Source organism: Eretmochelys imbricata, chromosome 6 (assembly GCF_965152235.1).
Source record: "Eretmochelys imbricata isolate rEreImb1 chromosome 6, rEreImb1.hap1, whole genome shotgun sequence".
NCBI classification, from domain to species: domain Eukaryota; kingdom Metazoa; phylum Chordata; order Testudines; family Cheloniidae; genus Eretmochelys; species Eretmochelys imbricata.
The window spans coordinates 18,579,404-18,601,361 of record NC_135577.1 but is presented as its reverse complement, the minus strand read 5'-3'; the positions used below and the strand labels follow the sequence as shown (position 1 = coordinate 18,601,361).

Genomic DNA, 21,958 nt, shown 5'->3' with positions numbered 1-21,958 from the left:
CTTTCGGGGTTTTCCAGGGGATGAGAATAACTCTGGGGCAAATTCGGCAAACATTGGGGTGAGGCTATCTGTAGGTGCCACCATCTCAGCCCAGGGGTTGCTACCGTCCCCTGGCTCTATTGGGGGGAGTAAGCTCTCAAACCCAGAGAAGTCCCTACCAATTAAGACAGGGTAGGGGAGCCTGGGGACCACCCCTGCAGTCACCCTGGTAGTATTCCCCTGGATCTCAATCCGTACCGGGATTGTGGGGTAGAAATTTACCGTGCCTTGAACGCATGTTACCCCTATGTTTTTGGCCCGGGTTAGTTGGTCTTGCCCCACCAACTTCCCCGAGACCAGCGTGACAGCACTCCCGGAATCTACTAATGCTATGGTCTCAATACCATTCATTTTACTGATCTTGTATACCCATGCAAGGTCATTGCGACCCCTACCAGGCCGATTAGACCACATTGCTCCCGTGATCCCCCAGATTACATAGCATAGGCTCTTCCCTGTTGGGGCATTGGGCATATGCCCCAATTCCCCACACTCGTAACACTGCCTTCTTATTGCGGCTGCTGCCCTCTGCCTGGGGCTATTTGGCCGGCCCGCCCAGCCCTCTCTTCCCAACCTCCCAGGTCCCTTCTTGGCCTCGGGCCATTCCTCGGTGTCTTTCCTCCCAGTTATGGTTTTTCTGTAGTTCTCGACAGTCCGGGGGTTTGGGTTTGGGACTGGCTTCCTGGTTTGCTGTGTCTCACCCCCTGGGGTCTGGAACAGTTCACGGGCTGCCAGCTGTCTTTCCACGAGGGAGACCAACTCATCATAGGTGGAGGGGTCATTCTGGCCAACCCAAGCCCGGAGGCCTGGTGGTAGCCCCCTCATATACCGGTCCAGTACCAGGAGCTCCATCATCTTCTCAGAGCTGAGGGCCTCAGGGCGCAGCCATTTCTGGGTCAGGTGGATCAGGTCAAACAACTGCAATCAGGGTGTCTTGTCCTCCGTATACTGCCACTCTTGGAACCTCTGGGCTCGTAATGCCGTGGCTCTGGCCAGGGTCTCTGCCTTCAGCTGGGGGTAATCTGCTGCAGTCTCCGCGGCCATATCGTAGTAGACCTTCTGGGCCTCCCCACACAGGAACGGGGCAAGGATACTAGACCACTGATCTTGGGGTCAGGCCTCCCGCAGGGCTGCTCTTTCAAAAGCCAGGAGGTATACCTCCACATCATCCTCCCGTGTCATTTTCTGTAGGCAGTGGCTGGCCCGTATGGTCTGGGTCCCGTCGCAGTTGCGGTTCAGCTCCATAAGGGCCTTCAGCTGGTTCACCAGCTCTTGCAGCAGGACTCGGTCCCAGGCAGCCTGACTCATCAACAGATGATTAGTCTCCTGCTGCATCTGAGTCGCCTCCTGTTGGGTGGTTGCTTGGACCCGGGTAGCCTCCTGCTAGGCTGCAGTGGCTTGTATTAGGGCCTTGACCACGTCATCCATCTTAGGGATGGGAGGATTTTGGCTAACCCTGGTTTAAGTCCCCAGCGCATAGATCCCACTGCTGACGCCACGTGTGGCAAATTGCCGGCACTACTATCTCTCTTCTTGGGGGGGGGGTTCAGGGCACCGTTTCTTGCCCCTGAACTGGGGTATTAACTGCTCCACTAGTGTCCTAGAGGAGGGGAGTGGAGAGGGAGGGACCCGGGCCCTCTACTCCAGGTCCCAGCCCAGGAGCCCTAGGGATGGCGGTAAACCACTTGAACTAGCGGTTCCTTCCCCTGGGCTACTTCCCTTTCCTGCCCTTCAGCTTGTGGGCTTCCTGCCCTCCCTCTGCACAAACCAGGTATCCCTTTACCTAGGGTCTTGGTCTTCTTAGCCCACTGCAGCACTTCTCCAAACTCTCCTCTGCTTCCCTCCAAACTGCTCTCTGCTCCCACACCAATCCACTCTGCTTCAACTCCTCCAGACTGCTCTCTGCTCCCACACCAATCCACTCTGCTTCAACTCCTCCCCTTGTCTGATTGAAGCAGGGGGTTTTTATCAGGTGACTGGCTTCAGGTGCTCTAATTGGCTTCAGGTGCTTTAATTAATCTATAGCAAACTTTCTTCCCTCTACAGGGAATAAGGCTCCCTTCTAACACTCTCCTGCTACTGTAGGGCCGTTTTCCGATCCTTAGTACATTCACTTATCCGGGCAGAGTTCCTCTGGGCGGCGTCCACCGACTCCCTTGACGCCTTCGAGGAGCAGTGGGCGCTGTCCGAGGTTCTCTGCTCGGTGACCCCGTCCGGTTCCCTCCATCTGACCCTTTGATTGAGGGGAAGAGCGAAAGACCCCAGCCCCAGCTGTTGCCGCTGTGGATACCATCATCACTGTCACCTAGGAGGGGTCCTATAACACGTGGGTGTACACCCCCGCCACCCCCAAACCGCCCACCCCGCAGCCGTGCCCATCTTGTCGGGCACTCTCAGGAGAGGAATAATCGGTGACACTGGGCGTGGCACTAGGTAACTCGAGGGGGTGGAAGACCATGAGTGTCGAGGAAGCCCCCCCGCTCTGGGCCCAGGCTAGCCTGAACACTTCTCCCTCCTGAAGGCTGCTGTGTTATACCTTGCGTTTGCTTTTGTTTTGTTGCATAGTTTTGCTTTATCTTTTTTGGTGATTCTTTGTAAGTGTTATACAAATAAAACTCTTTTTTGCTTTAAAAAAAAACACTCTCCTGCTGCCCTCTGGCCATGCTGTATCACAATATATATTTAAAGATCACAAAGAGAAATACAATCTCTGAAATTGAATCTCACTGCTTCTTCTTCTCAGTCTTTGGGGCTAGTCAAATATCCTGTATCTTCTACAATGGTTCAGCAACTCTGGGGTCCCACACAGTGACCTCAGTCTTATATACCTTGATTTCATGGCTCATTGGCCAGGGCTACTCTCTGATTTTCTATTGGATGCTTGACCTGTCCGTGCTCAGAGAGAATGGGCAAGTGTGGATCTCCAGTAGATGGTGTCAGTGTACAACAAATCTCTCAGAAGCTTTTCTTAGTCAGAAGGATCTTATATTTCATTCATTTCACAGATTGTATTTCATTATTAGCCTAGATTCTCAACTGAAATTTCCCCCTTTAAGGAATTTCTGGTTAGGTGCTTATCTCTTTCAATATTCCTTTCTCCTTCATTTCTACCACTTCTGTAGTGCAACAATAGTTTAGAAAGAAAGCAACATTCTTTCGTTATATCTAATACCTTTCATTCCACGTCTTTCAGGACTTATAGTAGAACATGAGACATGACATGGGAAGAACAGGACAGATTATTCATGTACAGAGAGATGTACATATCTGATTCCTAGGGTAGATAAATGTCAAGCTTTTAATTCAGGGTGAATGACATATTGAAGGACCAAAACAAATTATCTATGGTATGTTTGATTCATATGGGAAAGAAATGTGCATCTTATAATTTGGGATGAAAAAATGTGAATTGGACTTCTTTGGGGAATGAAGAGATTTGACCCACATATATATATACATCCTTCTGTTTTTTGGGTTCACAGCAGGTTATTTCTAGTTAGTTTAATGCTTATAGTTTCCTCACCATCTCTTGACCTTGATTTACTACTGTCTATAATGGGCCACTTTACATGATATGAAAGCAGAGTATTACTCTGTTTGGCAGCATTTGGGGGTATTTTTTAGCTAGGTTGGGAGGGGGAGAGAAGTTTTATCCACATGTAAATCATGTGAGATTCTTGCCTGGGTGCTTATAGCAGGGTAGCTGGCCCCTTACATGGAATAGGGCCGATATCTCCTGTTCCAATCCAGATGTGCCCTAGTTTGGTGTAATGAGGTGTGGGGACTGCCCCTAGAAGTTATCAATGAGAGTCCAGAACCCAGAAGCAGAGCAGAATTGGGCTGCAAGCTTCAGGGAGGGGATGACCCTGATGGAGGGGATGGTGAGCATTTCCTGGTTGAGCAGTGGAGACAGAGAAGGCTGGTGAAAGCTGAAGTCAGAAGGCAGTTAGTTGGGGGTTCACCTGCAAACTTCCCCAGGCCAGAGAGCCATGGCTGGTGAGGGCTGAAGGTGGACATCATATATATATATATATATATATATATATATATATATATATATCTGAGCTGGACAGCTGCAAACAGTGAGGGCTGAAGGCTGGGGAATGATGTTGGGGTGAGCCCACTGATGGTGCCAGGCAAGGAACCACAACTGGCAAAGAAACAGGGAAGAGAACCACCGCAGCTAGAGGGTCTGGGATGAGGTGTGGTGAGAGATGCATAGAATCATAGAATAACAGAGTTGGAAGGGACCTCTGGAGGCCATCTAGTCCAACCCCCTGCCCAGAGCAGGACCAATTACTTGAGACCATTACTCCTTGAGAAAAGCTGGACGAGCTTTAGAAAAGCTGGACGAGCACAAGTCCATGGGGCCAGATGTGTTGCATCCGAGAGTGCTAAAGGAGTTGGCGGATGTGATTGCAGAGCCAGTGGCCATTATCTTTGAGAACTCATGGCGACTGGGGGAGGTCCCGGATGACTGGAAAAAGGCTAATGTAGTCCCCATCTTTAAAAAAGGGAAGAAGGAGGATCCTGGGAACTACAGGCCAGTCAGCCTCACCTCAGTCCCTGGAAAAATCATGGAGCATGTCCTCAAGGAATCAATTCTGAAGCACTTAGAGAGAGGAAAGTGATCAGGAACAGTCAGCATGGATTCACCAAGGGCAAGTCATGCCTGACTAATCTAATTGCCTTCTATGATGAGATAACTGGTTCTGTGGATGAAGGGAAAGCAGTGGACGTGTTGTTCCTTGACTTTAGCAAAGCTTTTGACACTGTCTCCCACAGTATTCTTGCCAGCAAGTTAAAGAAGTATGGGCTGGATGAATGGACTATAAGGTGGATAGAAAGCTGGCTAGATTGTCAGGCTCAACGGGTAGTGATCAATGGCTCCATGTCTAGTTGGCAGCCGGTATCAAGTGGAGTACCCCAGGGGTCGGTCCTGGGGCCGGTTTTGTTCTATATCTTCATAAATGAGCTGGAGGATGGTGTGGATTGCACCCTCAGCAAGTTTGCAGATGACACCAAACTGGGAGGAGTGGTAGATACGCTGGAGGGTAGGGATAGGATACAGAGGGACCTAGACAAATTGGAGGATTGGGCCAAAAGAAATCTGATGAGGTTCAACAAGGACAAGTGCAGAGTCCTGCACTTAGGACGGAAGAATCCAATGCACCGCTACAGACTAGGGACCGAATGGCTCGGCAGCAGTTCTGCAGAAAAGGACCTAGGGGTTACAGTGGACGAGAAGATGGATATGAGTCAACAGTGTGCCCTTGTTCCCAAGAAGGCCAATGGCATTTTGGGATGTATAAGTAGGGGCATTGCCAGCAGATCGAGGGACGTGATCGTTCTCCTCTATTCGACACTGGTGAGGCCTCATCTGGAGTACTGTGTCCAGTTTTGGGCCCCACACTACAAGAAGGATGTGGAAAAATTGGGAAACGTCAAGCAGAGGGCAACAAAAATGATTAGGGGGTCTGGAACACATGACTTATGAGGAGAGGCTGAGGGAACTAGGATTGTTTAGTCTGCAGAAGAGAAAAATGAGGGGGGATTTGACAGTTGCTTTCAACTACCTGAAAGGGGTTTCCAAAGAGGATGGATCTAGACTGCTCTCAGTGGTAGCAGATGACAGAACAAGGAGTAATGGTCTCAAGTTGCAGTGGGGGAGATTTAGCTTGGATATTAGGAAAAACTTTTTCACTAGGAGGGTAGTGAAACACTGGAATGCGTTACCTAGGGAGGTGGTGGAATCTCCTTCCCTAGAAGTTTTTAAGGTCAGGCTTGACAAAGCCCTGGCTGGGATGATTTAGTCGGGGATCGGTCCTGCTTTGAGCAGGGGGTTGGACTAGATGACCTCCTGAGGTCCCTTCCAACCCTGATATTCTATGATTCTATGAAAAAGGCATCATAAGATTTAAAGTCATAAATGCTTCTCAATTAACTTGAAACACTATTAGAACACTGGCAATATGTAGTTAAAGCTGATGGATCTGCCAACCAGCTTTCATTCAGGCTAAATAGGATGACCAGTTAAATGTCCTTTTGTATAGTGATAGCAGAAACAATAGGAACCACCGCTTGAAACAACAGGCCACATGGAAAGGCAGATGAGAAGCTTAGCCATGCCGCCTGAGCAGTTTTTTTGAAGTCTGGTTGCAAATGCAGGGGTAGGAGATTTGTTTGGTGGCAGCTGAGTCTGTGTGTGTTATAGCCAGTAGGGGACGTAAGCCATGAGAAAGTGATCGGAAGATGAGAGAAGCTGTGGGGAGCTTGACCCTGAGAAGGAGCCCTGAGAAACAGAGATCCTTGAGCACTGCAGTGGCTGGAAAGGCAGCCTTGGGGATTTCTGAGCCCAGACCTTTTTTAAAAGTGTGTTAAAATGTTTCTTTCCTTTATGTCTGGCAGATAAGTCATCAGGCTGTCAACATTTATATCTCCATTGGGAGCATACACTGAGCCCACTGTTGTTCAGAACCCTGCCATTGTGCCCTTTGTGAAAATTAAGTGTTCCTCCTCTTCCTTCAATTGGTCTTTAATCTGAAAGGGCATGTGTTTAGCAAATACAGTATCACGGCCCCTCCCCTTTTTTGTTTGTTCTGCTAAAGAAACAAATGTGCAGAAACTAATTTCCCGCTCTCCCGAAAATCAGTCTCTTGAAGTAAAATGTTCTGGAAGTGGGGGCTTTTTTTCTCTTTTCTTTGATTTCTGCCAGTTCCTTTGACATTCAAGATGTTGTTTTAAAGGGCAGAACTATTGATAATAATGATTTAATTTTCTGAAGATTTTAAAAAGTGTGTGTGTGTGTGTGTGTGTGTGTGTGTGAGACATACTGTTGTATAATCCAGACTAATGAGCAGCTCTGTCACCCCTGCCCTGCGACCTTTGGTTCCTTAATGCCTTGCTGAAGTAGCTCCCACCTGGGCTGCTCAGAATCTGCTATCCAGCATTCAAGGCACACTCTGCAGCCTGCCAGCCACAGTTGAGTTACACTCTGGCTCTCACCAGCCTTGGTTATATTTCAGGGTGACACCAAAACACGCTCATTCACCTCGCATATGTGAATCATCCTAAATTATTTGTTAAGATAACCTTTATTTTTTTGAATAGGAAATAGGAATAGGAAAGTTAGGCAAATTCTTATTTTTTTCCAAACATGTCCCATATTGTAAGGGACCATTTAAGGCAAAGTGACATCTACAATCATAGAACAAAAAGAGGGGATTAGTGGACTACAGATTTTTGTAATAAGTCATAAATCGTGATTTTTAGTGTCTATCAGAGTAATGAATTTAAGTTCCCAGGCTCACCTTTTGAAAGTGTTGTGCAGGTTTCCTTTGAGGATGAGGGCTAGCAGAGGCTAGGTACCTGGGATATATTGTGGGAAGGGGCATAGTGAAGCCACAAATGAATAAGCTAGAGGCAATTCAAAACTGGCCCCGGCCGACCCGAAAGAAGGAGGTCCGTGCGTTCCTAGGCGTGGTAGGCTGCTACCGATGTTTTATTCCCCACTTCGCCACTAGGGCAAGTCCCCTAACGGACCTGGTGAAGGCCCAAGGTCCAGACATGGTAAAGTGGACCGATGCAGCAGAGGGGGCATTTACAGACCTTCGGACGGCCCTCTGTAATGACTCCGTACTCATAGCCCCGGACTTTAACAGGGAATTTATTTTACAAACAGACGCTTCTGAGGTGGGGTTGAGGGCAGTTCTGTCGCAAATGGTGGGAGAAGAGGAACACCCGATCCTCTACCTAAGCAGAAAGCTTCTCCCAAGAGAACAGAAATACACAGTAGTCGAGAGAGAATGCCTTGCTGTCAAATGGGCTATGGAGACACTGCATTATTATCTCTTAGGCCGGCGATTTACTCTTGTGATGGACCATGCACCCCTCCAGTGGATGCGCAGAATAAGGAAAAGAATGCAAGGGTCACCAGGTGGTTCTTATCCCTCCAACCATTCCAGTTCCACATATGGCACAGGGCTGGATGCTGTCATGGCAACGCTGATGATCTGTCATGAGCATACTGCCTGGTGTCCCAAGTTGCCCAACTCTATGGTGTTGAGCAGAGGGGCGGGGGGATATGTGATGGGTCAAGGCCAGATGGCTATAGAAAAGTAGTGGGAGATAGATATATTAGCTCCAGGCTAAACAAATCCCTGGTACCAGGATAAGTGAAATGGCAGCTGCTCCAGGTCAATTAAGACACCTGGGGCCAATTAAGAGCTTTCCAGAAGGCAGGGAGAAGGCTAGGTTGATTGGGACACCTGAAGCCAATCAGGGGCTGGCTGAAACTAGTTAAAAGCCTCCCAGTTAGTCAGGTGGGTGTGCATGTCAGGAGCTGTGGGAGGAAGTTGTGCTTTTGGAGAGGCTGAGTAGTACGCACCATATCAGGCACAAGGAAGGAGGCCCTGAGGTAAGAGTGAAGTGGAGCTTGAGGAAGTGAGGGCTGCTGTGGGGAACTAGCCCAGGGAATTGTACATGTCATGTTTCTAAAAGGTCAGCTACCTTAGCTGATACTATTAGGGTCCCTGGGCTGGAGCCCGGAGTAGATGGTGGGCCCGGGCTCCCCCCGCCACCTTTGCCCCCTGATTAATCACTGAGACTGGGAGACAACAGAGACTGTGCAAGGAAGGATAACTTCTCACCTCCCTCGCTGGCTTATGATGAAAATGGCTCAGTAGACTGTGACCCATGTCTCTGGAGAGAGAAGGGTTACGTGCAGGGTCACAGTGAGCCTCTGAGGCTAGCGAAATCCGCCAGGAAACGTGGGACCCATGGAGGCAAGCACAGAGCTTTGTCACAGTACTTTTAAATTTCCTTTCTGTAAAGAACTCAGCAGAGTGTTCAGATGATGTAAGATGTCTGCTCCATTTAGGTATAACAGAATAAATAACAGAAATAGCCAAAAAACAAGGCCTGGCAGTAATGGGGGACTTTAACTATGAAGATATCTGTTGGAAAAGAAGCACAGCAACACACAAAATCTCTGTTAAGTTCTTGGAACATAACTGGGACAACTTCTTGTTTCAGAAGGTAGGGGAAGTGAGCCAGGAGCAGCCATTTTAGACTTGATTCTGACTAACAGGGAGAAATTGGTTGTGAATCTGAAGGTGGAAGGCAATGTGGGTGAAAGTGATCATGAAATGATAGGTTTCATGATTCTAAGAAAAGGAAGGAATGGGGCAGCAGAATAAGTATGATTAACTTAAAAAAAAAAAACCCAAAAAACCACAACCTCACAGACTTGAACAAACTACAGAACTGGTAGGTAAGGTCCCCGGGAAGCAAATCTAAGGAACAAAGGAGTTCAGAAGAGCTGGCAGTTTCTCAAAGAGGCAATATTAAAAACACAATAGCAAACTATCCTGGTGAGAAGGAAAGATAGGAATAGTGAGAAGTACCTGAAAGTCAAAAAGGAATCCTACAGAGAGTGGAAACATGGACAGATTGCTAAGGATGAGTATTAAAAAAATCACTTGCATGTAGGGACAGAATTGAAAAGGCCAAGGCATAAATGAGTTACACCTAGCAAGGGATATAAAAGGCAATAAGAAGAGGTTCTATAAATACATTAGGAGCAAGAAAAAGACAAAGGAAAGTGTAGGTCCATTACTTAGCTGGGAAAGACAGCTAATAACAGATGACCTCCAGAAGTTTGAGATGCTTAATGCCTATTTTGTTTCAGTCTTCAATAAAAAGGTTAAGTGTGACCAGATGCTTAATACAATTAATATTAACAATGAGGTGGGAGGAACACAAGGGAAGGGATCAGAAGGAGACCCCATCAGCCGGGAGGCATGGGATGCATTGTCCTAGGGATGGGGGTTCCATGACCACCACTCCCAAGAGGAGGAGATGAGTAGTGGTGGTTGGGGACTCCCTCCTAAGAGGGACGGAGTCATCCATCTGCCGACCAGACCGGGAGACTCGAGAAGTGTACTACTTGCCTGGAGCTAGAATCCAGAATGCGACGGAGTGTCTGCCGAGACTGATCAAGACCAAAGACTGCTACCCCTTCCTGCTTCTCCATGTGGGCACCAATGATACTGCCAAGAATGACCTTTAGTGGATCACTGTGGACTATGTGGCTCTGGGAAGAAGGATAAAGGAGTTTGAGGTGCAAGTTGTGTTCTTGTCCATCCTCCCCGTTGAAGGAAAAGGCCTCAGTAGGGACTGTCAAATTGTGGATGTGAATGCGTGGTTATGCAGGTGGTGTCGGAGAGAGGGTTTTGGATACTTCGACCATGGGATATTGTTCTGGGAAGAAGGATTGCTAGGAAGAGGTGGGATCCACCTAACGAAGAGAGGGAAGAGCATCTTTGCAGGTAGGCTTGCTAACCTAGTGAGGAGGGCTTTGAACTAGGTTCGCCAGGGGACAGTGAACATAGCCCAGAGGTAAGGAAACACAAGGAGGAGGGTACAAGACAGGAAGCCTCCTGATCCCTACTGAGCAAGTAGGGCAATCGGCTAGTTATCTTAGGTGCATGTACATGAATGCAAGAAGCCTGGGAAACAAGCAGGAAGAATTGGAAGTCCTGGCACAATCAAGGAACTATGATGTGATTGGAATAACAGAAACTTGGTGGGGCAGTTCACATGACTGGAGCACTGTCATGGATGGGTATAAACTGTTCAGGAAGGACAGGTACGGGAGGAAATGTGGAGGAGTTGCATTGTATGTAAGAGAGCGGTATGATTGCTCAGAGCTCCAGTATGAAACTGGAGAAAAGCCTGTTGAGAGTCTTTGGGTTAAGTTTAGAGGCGAGAGCAACAAGGGTGATGTCGTGGTGGGCGTGTGCTATAGACCGCCGGATCAGAAGGATGAGGTAGATGAGGCTTTCTTTGGACAACTAACTGAAGTTTCCAGATCACAGGCCCTGGTTCTAATGGGGGACTTCAATCACCCTGATATCTGCTGGGAGAGCAATACAGCAGTGCACAGACAATCCAGGAAGGTTTTGGAGAGTGTTGGGGACAACTTCCTGGTACAAGTGCTGGAGGAACCAACTAGAGGCTGTGATCCTCTTGACCTGCTGCTCATAAACAGGGAAGAATTGGTAGGGGAAGTAGAAGTGGGCGGCAACCTAAGGCAGCAGTGACCATGAGATGGCTGAGTTCAGGATCCTGACAAAAGGAAGAAAGGAGAGTAGCAAAATATGGACCCTGGACTTCAGAAAAGCAGACTTTGACTCCCTTAGGGAACGGATGGGCAGGATCCCCTGGGAGGCTAATATGAGGGGGAAAGGAATGTAGGAGAGCTGGCAGTAGTTTAAAGAAGCCTTATTGAGGGTGGAGGAACAAACCATCCCAATGTGCAAAAAAGAATAGCAAATATGGCAGGCGACCAGCTTGGCTTAACAGTGAAATCTTCGGTGAGCTTAAACTCAAAAAGGAAGCTTACAAGAAGTGGAAACTTGGACAGATGACTAGGGAAGAGTATAAAAATATTGCTAGAGCATGCAGGGGTGTAATCAGGAAGGCCAAAACACAATTGGTGTTCCAGCTAGCAAGGGATGTGAAGGGTAACAAGAAGGGTTTCTACGGGTATGTTAGCAACAAGAAGAAGGTCAGGGAAAGTGTCGGACCCTTAGTGAATGGGGGAGGCAACACAGTGACAGATGATGTGGAAAAAGCTGAAGTACTCAATGCTTTTTATGCCTTGGTCTTCACAAACAAGGTCAGATCCCAGACTGCTGCACCGAGCAACACAGTATGGGGAAGAAGTGATTAGCCCTCAGTGGTGAAAGAACACGTTAAGGACTATTTAGAAAAGCTGGTTATGCACAAGTCCATGGGTCCAGATCTAATGCACCCAAGGGTGCTGAGGGAGTTGGCTGATGTGATTGCAGAGCCATTGGCTATTATCTTTGAAAATCCGTGGCAATCAGGGGAGATCCTGGACGATTGGAAAAAGGCAAATATAGTGCCCATATTTAAAAAAGGGAAGAAAGAGAACTTGGGGAACTACAGACTGGTCAGCCTCACTTTAGTCCCCGCAAAAGCATGGAGTAGGTCCTCAAGGAAACCATTTTGAAGCACTTGGAGGAAAGGAAAGTGATCAGGAACAGTCAACATGGATTCACCAAGGGCAAGTTATGCCTGACCAACCTAATTGCCTTCTATGATGAGATAACTGGCTCTGTGGATATGGGGAAAGCAGTGGATGTGATATATCTTGACTTTAGCAAAGCTTTTGATACGGTCTCCCACAGTATTCTTGCCAGCAAGTTAAAGAAGTACGGGCTGGATGAATGGACTATAAGGTGGATAGAAAGCTGGCTAGATCATCAGGCTCAAGGGGTATTGGTCAATGGCTCAATGTCTAGTTGGCAGCCAGTATCAAGCGGAGTGCCCCAGGAGTTGGTCCTGGGGCCGGTTTTGTTCAACATCTTTATTAATGATCTGGATGATGGGATGGATTGCACCCTCAACAAGTTCACAGATGACACTAAGCTGGGGGGAGAGGTAGATACGCTGAAGGGTAGAGATAGGGTCCAGAGTGACCTAGACAAATTGGAGGATTGAGCCAAAAGAAATCTGATGAGGTTCAAGGTCTCCAAAGTGGGGTGAGCGCGCCTGAGCATCCCAGGGGGTGCACGGAAGGAAGAGCACCACTGGACGGCATTCCGCCATTTTTTTTCTTCAGCGGCAGCTCTGAATGCCTGCAGCCAGTCTTCCCTTCTGGCAGCACGCCTGCGGCAGGTCTTCCCTCCTTCTTTCTTCAGCAGCATGCCTTCGGCAGGTCTTCCGCTCTCCTTTCTTCGGCGGCACCGTGGGGGTGCATGATCCAAAAACTTTGGAGACCACTGATCTAGTCACTCGTGCATTCCTCTCTTTTTTGTGTGCATCCATTGGAGTGGAGCGTGGTCCGTCACAAGGGTGAACTGCCGCCCAAGTAGGTAGTACCGTAGAATCTCTATTGCCCATTTAACTGCTAGGCATTACCTTTCTACTACAGCATACCATTGCTCCCTGGGCAGGAGCTTCTGGCCGAGGTAAAGGATCGGGTGCTCCTCATCCCCACCATCTGTGAAAGGAGTGCCCCAAGGGGCGTCTGTTTGTAGAATGAATTCCTTCTTGAAATCTGGGGCTGTGAGCACTGGATGATTGCAAAGGGCCATCCTCGTGTGTGAAAGCTTCTTCTGCCACCTCGGTCCACTTAACGATCTCCGGGCCCCGAGTTCTTATCAGGTCTGTCAGAGGCACTGCCCTCGGGGCAAAGTGAGGGATGAACCAGCGATAGTACCCCACTATCCCTATTAATGCTCTGACTTGCTTCTTGCGGATCAGTCGGGGCCATTCCTGTATTGCCTCCACTTTGTTCCATTGGGGTTTCACTAAGACCCTTCTGACTACATACCTGAGGTATCAGGCCTCGGCTAGCCCTATTGCACATTTGGATGGGTTAGCGGTGAGGTCGGCCTATCTAAGAGCATCTAGTACTGCTTCCACTTTCCCAAGGTGTGTCTCCCAGTCAGGGCTATGGATTACTACATCTTCTAAATAGGCAGCAGCATACTTGGCATGGGGTCGAAGTAATCTGTCCATCAACTGTTGGAAAGTCACGGGAGCCCCATTGGATCCCGAAAGGGAGGACGATATATTGGAAGAGGCCGTTGGGTGTAGAGAAAGCGTTTTTTCCCTTGGTGTCCTCAGCCAGCGGGATCTGCCAGTAGCCTTTTGTCAAGTCCAAGGTGATCAAGTATTGGACCTTGCCTAACTGATCCACCAGCTCATCGATACGTGGTATTGGGTAAGCATTGAATTGGGATACCTCATTTAATTTCCAGAAGTCATTACAAAACCTCAGGGTGCTGTCGGACTTGGGGACCAAGACAATAGGGCTGGTCCACTGGCTGTGGGATTCCTCAATCATCCAGAGTTCCAGCATCTTCCTTACTTCCTCCTTTTAGCCTAACCAAAAGAAGGTTGAGGGGAGATTTGATTGCTCTCTATAAATATACCAGAGGGATAAATACCGGAGAGGGAGAGGAATTATTTAAGCTCAGTACCAATGTGGACGCAAGAACAAATGGATATAAACTGGCCATTGGGAAGTTTAGACTTGAAATTAGATGAAGGTTTCTAACCATCAGAGGAGTGAAGTTCTGGAATAGCCTTCCAAGGGAAGCAGTGGGGGCAAAAGACCTATCTGGCTTCAAGATTAAACTCAATAAGTTTATGGAGGAGATGGTATGATGGGATAACATGATTTTGGCAATTAATTGATCTTTAACTCTTCATGGTAAATAGGCCCAATGGTCTGTGATGGGATGTTAGATGGAGTGGGATCTGAGTTACTACAGAGAATTCTTTCCTGGGTATCTGGCTGGTGAGTCTTGCCCATATGCTCAGGGTTCAGCTGATGGCCATATTTGGGGTCGGGAAGGAATTTTCCTCCAGGGCAGATTGGAAGAGGCCCTGGGGGTTTTTTGCCTTCCTCTGTAGCATGGGGCACGGGTCACTTGCTATAGGATTCTCTGCACCTTGAAGTCTTTAAACCATGATTTGAGGACTTCAATAGCTCAGACATAGATTTATCGCAGGAGTGGGTGGGTGAGATTCTGCGGCCTGCGTTGTGCAAGAGGTCACACTAGATGATCATAATGGTCCCTTCTGACCTTAATATCTATGAATCTATGAATCTATGAAACAAGGACAAATGCAGAGTCCTGCACTTAGGACAGAAGGATCCCATGCACTGCTACAGGCTGGGGACTGACTGGTTAAGCAGCAGTTCTGCAGAAAAAGACCTGGGGATTACAGTGGATGAGAAGCTGGATATGACTCAGCAGTGTGCCCTTGTTGCCAAGAAGGCTAGCGGCATATTGGGCTGTATTAGTAGGAGCATTGCCAGCAGATCGAGGGAAGTGATTATTCCCCTCTATTCGGCACTGGTGAGGCCACACCTGGAGTATTGTGTCCAGTTTTAGTCCCCGCACTACAGAAAGGATGTGGACAAATTGGGGAGAGTCCAGCGGAGGGCAATGAAAATTATTAGGGGGCTGGGGCACATGACTTACGAGGAGAGGCTGAAGGAACTGGGTTTATTTAGTCTGCAGAAGAGAAGAGTGAGGGGGGATTTGATAGCAGCCTTCAACTACCTGAAGGGGGTTCCAAAGAGGATGGAGCTAGGCTGTTCTTAGTGGTGGCAGATGACAGAACAAGGAGTAATGGTCTCAAGTTGCAGTGGGGGAGGTCTAGGTTGGATATTAGGAAACACTATTTCACTAGGAGGTTGGTGAAGCACTGGACTGGGTTACCAAGGGAGGTGGTGGAATCTCCATCCTTAGAGGTTTTTAAAGCCCGGCTTGACAAAGCCCTGGCTGGGATGATTTAGTTGGTGTTGGTCCTGCTTTGAGCAGGGGATTGGACTGGATGACCTCCTGAGGTCTCTTCCATCCCTAATCTTCTATGATTCTATGATTCTAAAACAGAATAAGGAAAGTACAGATTTAAAATATTTAGATAAATTAGATGTATTGAAGTTGGCAGGACCTGATGGTGTTTCCTCTGGCACACCTGTAAGACCTATTGCACTTGGAGAGGGCTGGCTTCTTAAAAGGGAAATTTGAAGCCCAGTGCAGGGTGGCATTCAGAGGGAAGCAAAACGAACGCTCCCTAGCCCCACAGAGTAGGGGCTGCTTACCAGGGAAGCTGCTGAAGAGTTTTTGCTGCCTGGACCCTCTGGAGAGGTAGAGGGGCCAGCTTTGCTTTGCTTTTCATAAGAGGCCAGGGCGCCTAGCCTGGGCCTCTTAGATACTCAGGGCATTAGGAACCGAGCCCCTTTCTCAGACATTATTTACGTGTTACCCTGCAAGAAACAGTGGGATATGACAGAATGCACCCCTGTATTCACACTCTACAAACTATTGAAATATCTTTGTACAAAATATGCCTTGTGAGGTATTATTTGAAAACTATTAACTTGCTGGTCAATAATATCATGCTGAAATGCATGCAGAAACATATGATGTAAAATTATTATTATTATTATTATTTCAGCAATTTATTATTAGTTTCTACCTCTGTAGTGTCTTTTTTGTGTCTGAGATTAGAATCATACTATCCCAAGCTATTGGAGTGTCATTTTTCCTTGTTTAAAGTCTCTTTGTCACACTTTCCATGAAGCTAATCCCCACCTAACAAACCTCACCCAAAGAATTAAAAAAAAAAGAAAAAAGAAATGCCCGCAACAAAATAATAAACAAAGTGAGACTTACAAACAATTCTGCCATTCATTCTGCTTGTGTCTTCTGTCTCTGTCCCCTCTATTTGTCTGTCTTAATTACATTTTAAACTCCTCGGGGGAGGGACTTTTATAGCAAAACTCTGTACAGTGCCTACCACAATGTGGCCCTGTTCCTGGTTGCTCCACAGGCACTACTGTAACCCAAACAACAAAAACCTAGTGGCTCTAGCCCCAGCGACATGAGAGATCAAATTTCAATCACTGAACTGCTGAAATTTTTGTGCTGTTCTGCGACAAAGCCGATCGCAAAACCTAGGATGAAACATGTGAGAGCTGGAAGCGAAGCACTCTCAGCCTCAGCAGTGCTATTTCTATTCTGTGTCCAGCCCTAAAACCCAGCTGGGTATTGCCAAAGGACGGGTGACATTGGACGCAGTTATTCAGCAGCTTCTTGAATAAGTTGCTCAGAACTGGGAGACCAGATGATACCCGGTGATGAGCCAGCTGGAACAGGTGGTTATGTTGTGCAGAGGCTCCTGTTAAGCAATGCTGACCAGTAATAATTAAGACACTGAATGTAGCAGAGCTCTGTCAGACTCCCTGGTTCTGCATGATCACTGAACAGCACAGGAGGTAGCTTGTAAGGCCGGCTGCATCAAGCAACGGATTTGTAAGTGCTGGCCAGAGTGCTGCATGCTCAAGAATTCGGCGGGTTAGATTTCCCTCCTCAGTGGCAGGTGGTGAGAATAGTTGTTAATACATGTTCTACGTGCTCTTACTGTCCTTCATCAGCCAACAAGATGAAGGATCCGAGTCATAAGTGGAGGCTTAGATTTTCTCTAGAGTTTCTAGGATTCCTCTTTTGCGAAGGGGGAAAATTCTGAGAAGGAGGGTGTCATGTTATCCCTGATAGCCACAGAGCTGAAGAAGTAATATCAAAAACATTTTATAAATAGGGGGTAGGAGTCTTCTTGTCCGCATGTCTTCATAAAAATTGCAGGCGGAAAAACCGTTCTGAAATCAGTCCAGTCTACAAATGATGACCTTTTTTACATACAATCTATCACCTGGGTCTAAGTATTTCCCACACTTTCAAAAACAGTGCTATTTTGAGTACATAGTTGCATTATAAATCATATTTAGAAGATTTCTGCAACTTTTGGTGACAATTAAACACTTTTTATGAGTTGTGGCCATTTTTGTGATTTTCTAATTTTTTTTCAATGGGATAACCAATAACATTTAATCATGAGAGAAAAAACACACCACTTTCCACATCTATGTCCCCCCTGGTGATGACCACCAGATATGTGCCTAAGATGGTAGCAATGAAATTTTTCTAGCTGATGGCTTACCCCTTAGTGCCCAAAATGCGTCTGGACTGGTAATCTAGTGAAAATAAACGGTTTTCACTTCAATCCTGCTTCAAGTGTAAATCCGCATGGAAACTTAATCATGGAGGTGCTAATGTCCCTGCATACATTCCTGTCTCCCACTGAGTTGATGTTGCTTTTGGACTCTGTATGCATCTGCTGGGAAATAATCAAATCTATTTTGGGGTCACATGGTTTTGACGTATCCACATCTCTTAACAGTACATCATAATATGACACACTAGCAAGCCATCCTAGTACAGAATTCCAGATGAAAACAATGAATGCACTTGTAATTTTGATAGAACACAATTTTGCCCTTGAAATGTATGGCACATTTCTAAAATGCTGGAAATGGCACCTGACATTTAAAAACCATCTGAGTCAGTCCAACCTTCCCCCCATCCCTGCCCCCACACTCTCACACACTAGAGTTCCTCACTTCTAGGGATCCCATTTTGAATTTTTGTTTTCCCTCCCAACAGCTCTTCAAATGTTTGCTTGGGTCAGGTCTGGTCAGTAGTTAGATCTATTTGAATTCTTCCAACACACTTTAGCAAATCACAATGGGTATCAGTAGCTCAGGCCCTAATGTTCAATACCTGATTGGTGGGTAGCTCTTGCTTAAGAGCCTCAAGTATGACGGGGGGGTGGGAAAGAAAAAAAAGAGGTCATGTTGGTTAAAAAATATGGGGGCACTTCTGAAACTGAGAAACACGAGGGACTAAGCACAGCTCTATGCAAGAGAAAGGATGGTCATGTCATTAAATCACTAGATCAAAACTCAGACTCTCTGTGTGACCTTGGGCAAGTCATTCAATCTCTTATGGGTCTCAATCCTCCATTTGAAAAATTACAATAATAATATTTCCTTTCCCTACCTTTTGCCTGTCTGGTCTATTTAGATTGTAGGATCCTCAAAGCAGGGACTGTCTGTGTGTAATGTTGCTCCTTCTTCTAGCACCAGTGTCCTGCTCTGACACCAGCATTACCCTCAGCCAAGTAATGGCAGGTGTCCTGCACCTTCCAGATCGGAGGAGAAACCAGTGACAGGGAGTCTGAGTAAACTCTAAGTGAAACCTGTCATATTTAATACTGATATTTAATATTTAAATTACATATGTATATTTATTCACCTGTTTTGAAATGAGATGGTGACACAGCAAACAGGCTTGGCTCTTCTTCCAGAGATCTCAGCCCAGCACCATATTCCCAAGGAGAAACTCTGCCTGAAGAATGGACTCTACTCAGAGGCCAAGGCAGAGAACAAACTCTCTACTGTTGGCACAGCTAACTCCTTCCCAAAACTTATTACCAACCTTTCTCCTTGTTTGTGGGAGTCTGTCTTTTATTATCCTTGTTGTTGTCCTTCTTTCCCTTTATGTGTCGTCTCCTCAATTTGGGGAGTCTTCCTCGTCAACTTATCACTTGTCTTCTCTCCTTTCTTACCTTTAAATCTTGTGGAGCATTTGTTGCTTCAAGAACACCATCTCCCCACCTCCCCCGACTAGGGCTTATCTCCGTAGTTTCCCACATACACCCATGAAATTTTTTCTTCCCTTGTTCAACACAAACTTAGAGTCTCTCATCCCACTGGGGGCGCCTCTCTTCCTGACTCCAAAATACCTCAGGGGCTCTACCAACCCTGGCTGAACCTGGGGGGGCCCCCAGGGAGTGGGAGCTTCTGTCCCTCATATAAATACAGGGCTCTTTTTCTTTGTCAAACATTGGGACTCCCCTCCCCATTTGGCAGAGTGACCATATTTTCAAGGCAACTGTAGTGATGGAGGAGGCCGTGCAGGTGACCGTTCTGGTGGGAGGGGTGTTTCAACATATAGACAATATCTGGAAGCTGTTGGGGGTGCAGAGGGTTCCCTGTGAGCCCTGGAGGGAGTGGGGGGAGTAGCAGTATGTGACAGCCCTGCTGGGGGCTAGTTATTGAGATGCATTGGGGTGTCTGGGCCACTCACAGTGCTGACTAGTCAAGAGTCAAGTGCAAGGGGTGGGGCTTAGACAGGAAGTTCCACCCCACACTGGTTCCGCACTGGCATAGAGTGGGGGTTGGGACAGGCAGTGGAGCAGGGCTTCTACTTCATTCGTCATGTGGATTGGTCAGGGACGGGGGCGGTGGGCAGAGCCGCCTGTCAGAACAGCTGTGACGAGCCCCCTTCACACTGTGATCCCCCTTCTCTGTGTTTCTCTCTCCTGCAGCTTGTGGATGTGTGATCTCCCAAGTGCTTCCTGCATGGATCTCGCCTCTGTTCTCAGCACCAGCCAGAGCCTGACAGAGTTGGATCTGGGTGCTAATAACCTGGGAGATGCCGGAGTGAAGCTGCTGTGTGCGGGACTGACACACACAAACTGCAAACTGCAGAAACTGGGGTACGTCGCATTTGGCCTCCTCTATGTATTTAAAGGTGTCCTGTATGTAAAGTGCTCAACACAGTGAGACACGGTGGGGAGGAGAGGATATTTTCTCTCTCTGTCTGCCCCACTCTGGTGGCTCTCAGGGACTGAGAGTCACCTCTTTATCCCCCACCTACAGCAAAAGGGTAGGTCTTACTTGTAATACCTGGGCAGCAGCTGCCTACCACCACCAGCCCTTCACTCACTCAAGCACTCTCCTCTCAGCTTATGCCAGCCCCGACTTTGCCTTGTAGACTGACAAGAGGGGCACCCCAGTCACTGAATCCCTTTGAATCATTCCCGTTATACCCAGCCCCTGACTCTGGCTAGTCACAGAAGTACCAGATCCTCTGCACCCAAAGATGCCATGTAATCACTGCTCCGGTACAGCACGCAGAACTTTTGAACACTTATAATAAAACAAAAGTAGGTTTATTTAAGAAAGAATAAAGATTTATCCAGGAAGGAGAGAAGGTGATGGAAACAACTGGTTGTAATGCAAAACAAAGTCTTAAAGCATCAACCCTGATCTAACGAACTAGGTTTTCCCCACAAAGTTCAGTCAGTTGCAGACTAGCTGGTTTCATAAGAACCAGGATCCAAATATTCAGGACAGCTCCTCAAAGGCTTTCCTCAGTAAATACAGAGTGCCTTTGCCTACACTCTGTTATACTGAAAACTGACATTTGCTATATTCATAGCCAGGGCAACCTCCTGCCTGCTGTGATGTTCCTTTTCACCTCCAAGTGGTTTTGCTAGTTTACCATGGTCTTTCATAGTTTTCCATTGACTGTTCTGGGATGTGGCAAGGGTAGACAACACAGCTTTCTGTAGGTACATTACATGTTATACTTGATGAATAAATAGCCTATAAGATGTGTTTGGTGTATTGAGTTTTCAGGTATGAGGTGAGAGCTGTTTGCCAAGGGTGCTCTGTGTCACACCCACTGCATTTTAGTTTCTCTTATTCTTTATCTTTCCTCTTATTAGACAAACTCCATCTCATGCTGACCCTGGTGTCATTGCTGGCAAAGGCTTTAGCAAAGAGGTGATCTTGCATTTTGCTCGGACCATGGCCAGGCCAGGCCTCAGTCTGATCCCCTCTCAGAAGGCCTTCTACAGCCGAGTTCTAGCTGTTGAGAACACTCTGCTCCAATGCCCTGGAGTGTGAACCTGGGCATCTTCCAGTGGGATTGTCCCTGTGGAGCACAGTTGAGACTATGTCTGCTACAGGCCGTTGGCCATGGCAGCAACAGCACAACTCCGCACCATACCTCTAACACTGCCCAGCCACACACAAACGTGCGTACAGCCGTGCATAGGGATCCCATCACCTCTGGTGTTTAACCTGCTCAGAGGAAATTCAGTCACATATTTTCCACCACCACATCCCTCTGCTCTGTTCTAGCACAAGCATTGGCAAAGCAGCTGCAGTCGTGCAATGAGTCTTCTCTCAGTGCAGTTCCACATTGACCCAGCTCATCCTTCCACGAGCCCTTTGATAACTCAGAATCACTGGGCTCAACACAGGGGATTTTACGGGAAATGTAACAGCCTGTGATGTGCAGGAGGCCAGACTAGATGAGCTAATGGTCTCTTCTGGCCTTAAACTCCGTGAAGCTGATTCTGTCACCTGCCAAGCCACTCACTGGAGTTAGTTGCAAACATTCATAATTTTGGTTCAAAAATGGATGAAGCATTAAGCAAAATATTCCAAAGAGAATTGTTTCCACTTTTCTGTGAGCTCTGCCACTCTTATCCCTGCTGCATGCCAGCCCCAGAGCAGCTGAGGGGAGACTTGTTGCTCTCTGTTTGGCCTGGCCCCAAACACCCACCCCCCAGATTAACAAAGACACAATGAATGAAAAATACAATGTTATAGCATTAGAACTTCGAACACATGTCAACTTAAAAACATTGTTTGGTGCACTGGGAATTCTTGTGC

General features: G+C 47.3%; 1 protein-coding gene across 1 annotated transcript in view; it reads left to right on the top strand.

The window, feature by feature from the left end:
* LOC144266498 (NACHT, LRR and PYD domains-containing protein 12-like) overlaps positions 1-21,958 on the top strand; it is a 121,802-nt gene that overhangs the window by 46,262 nt on the left and 53,582 nt on the right. Inside the window, exon 6 of the mRNA XM_077819932.1 lies at positions 19,819-19,989. Coding sequence (XP_077676058.1) covers positions 19,819-19,989 — 171 coding nt within the window. The remainder of the gene's footprint in view (positions 1-19,818; positions 19,990-21,958) is intronic.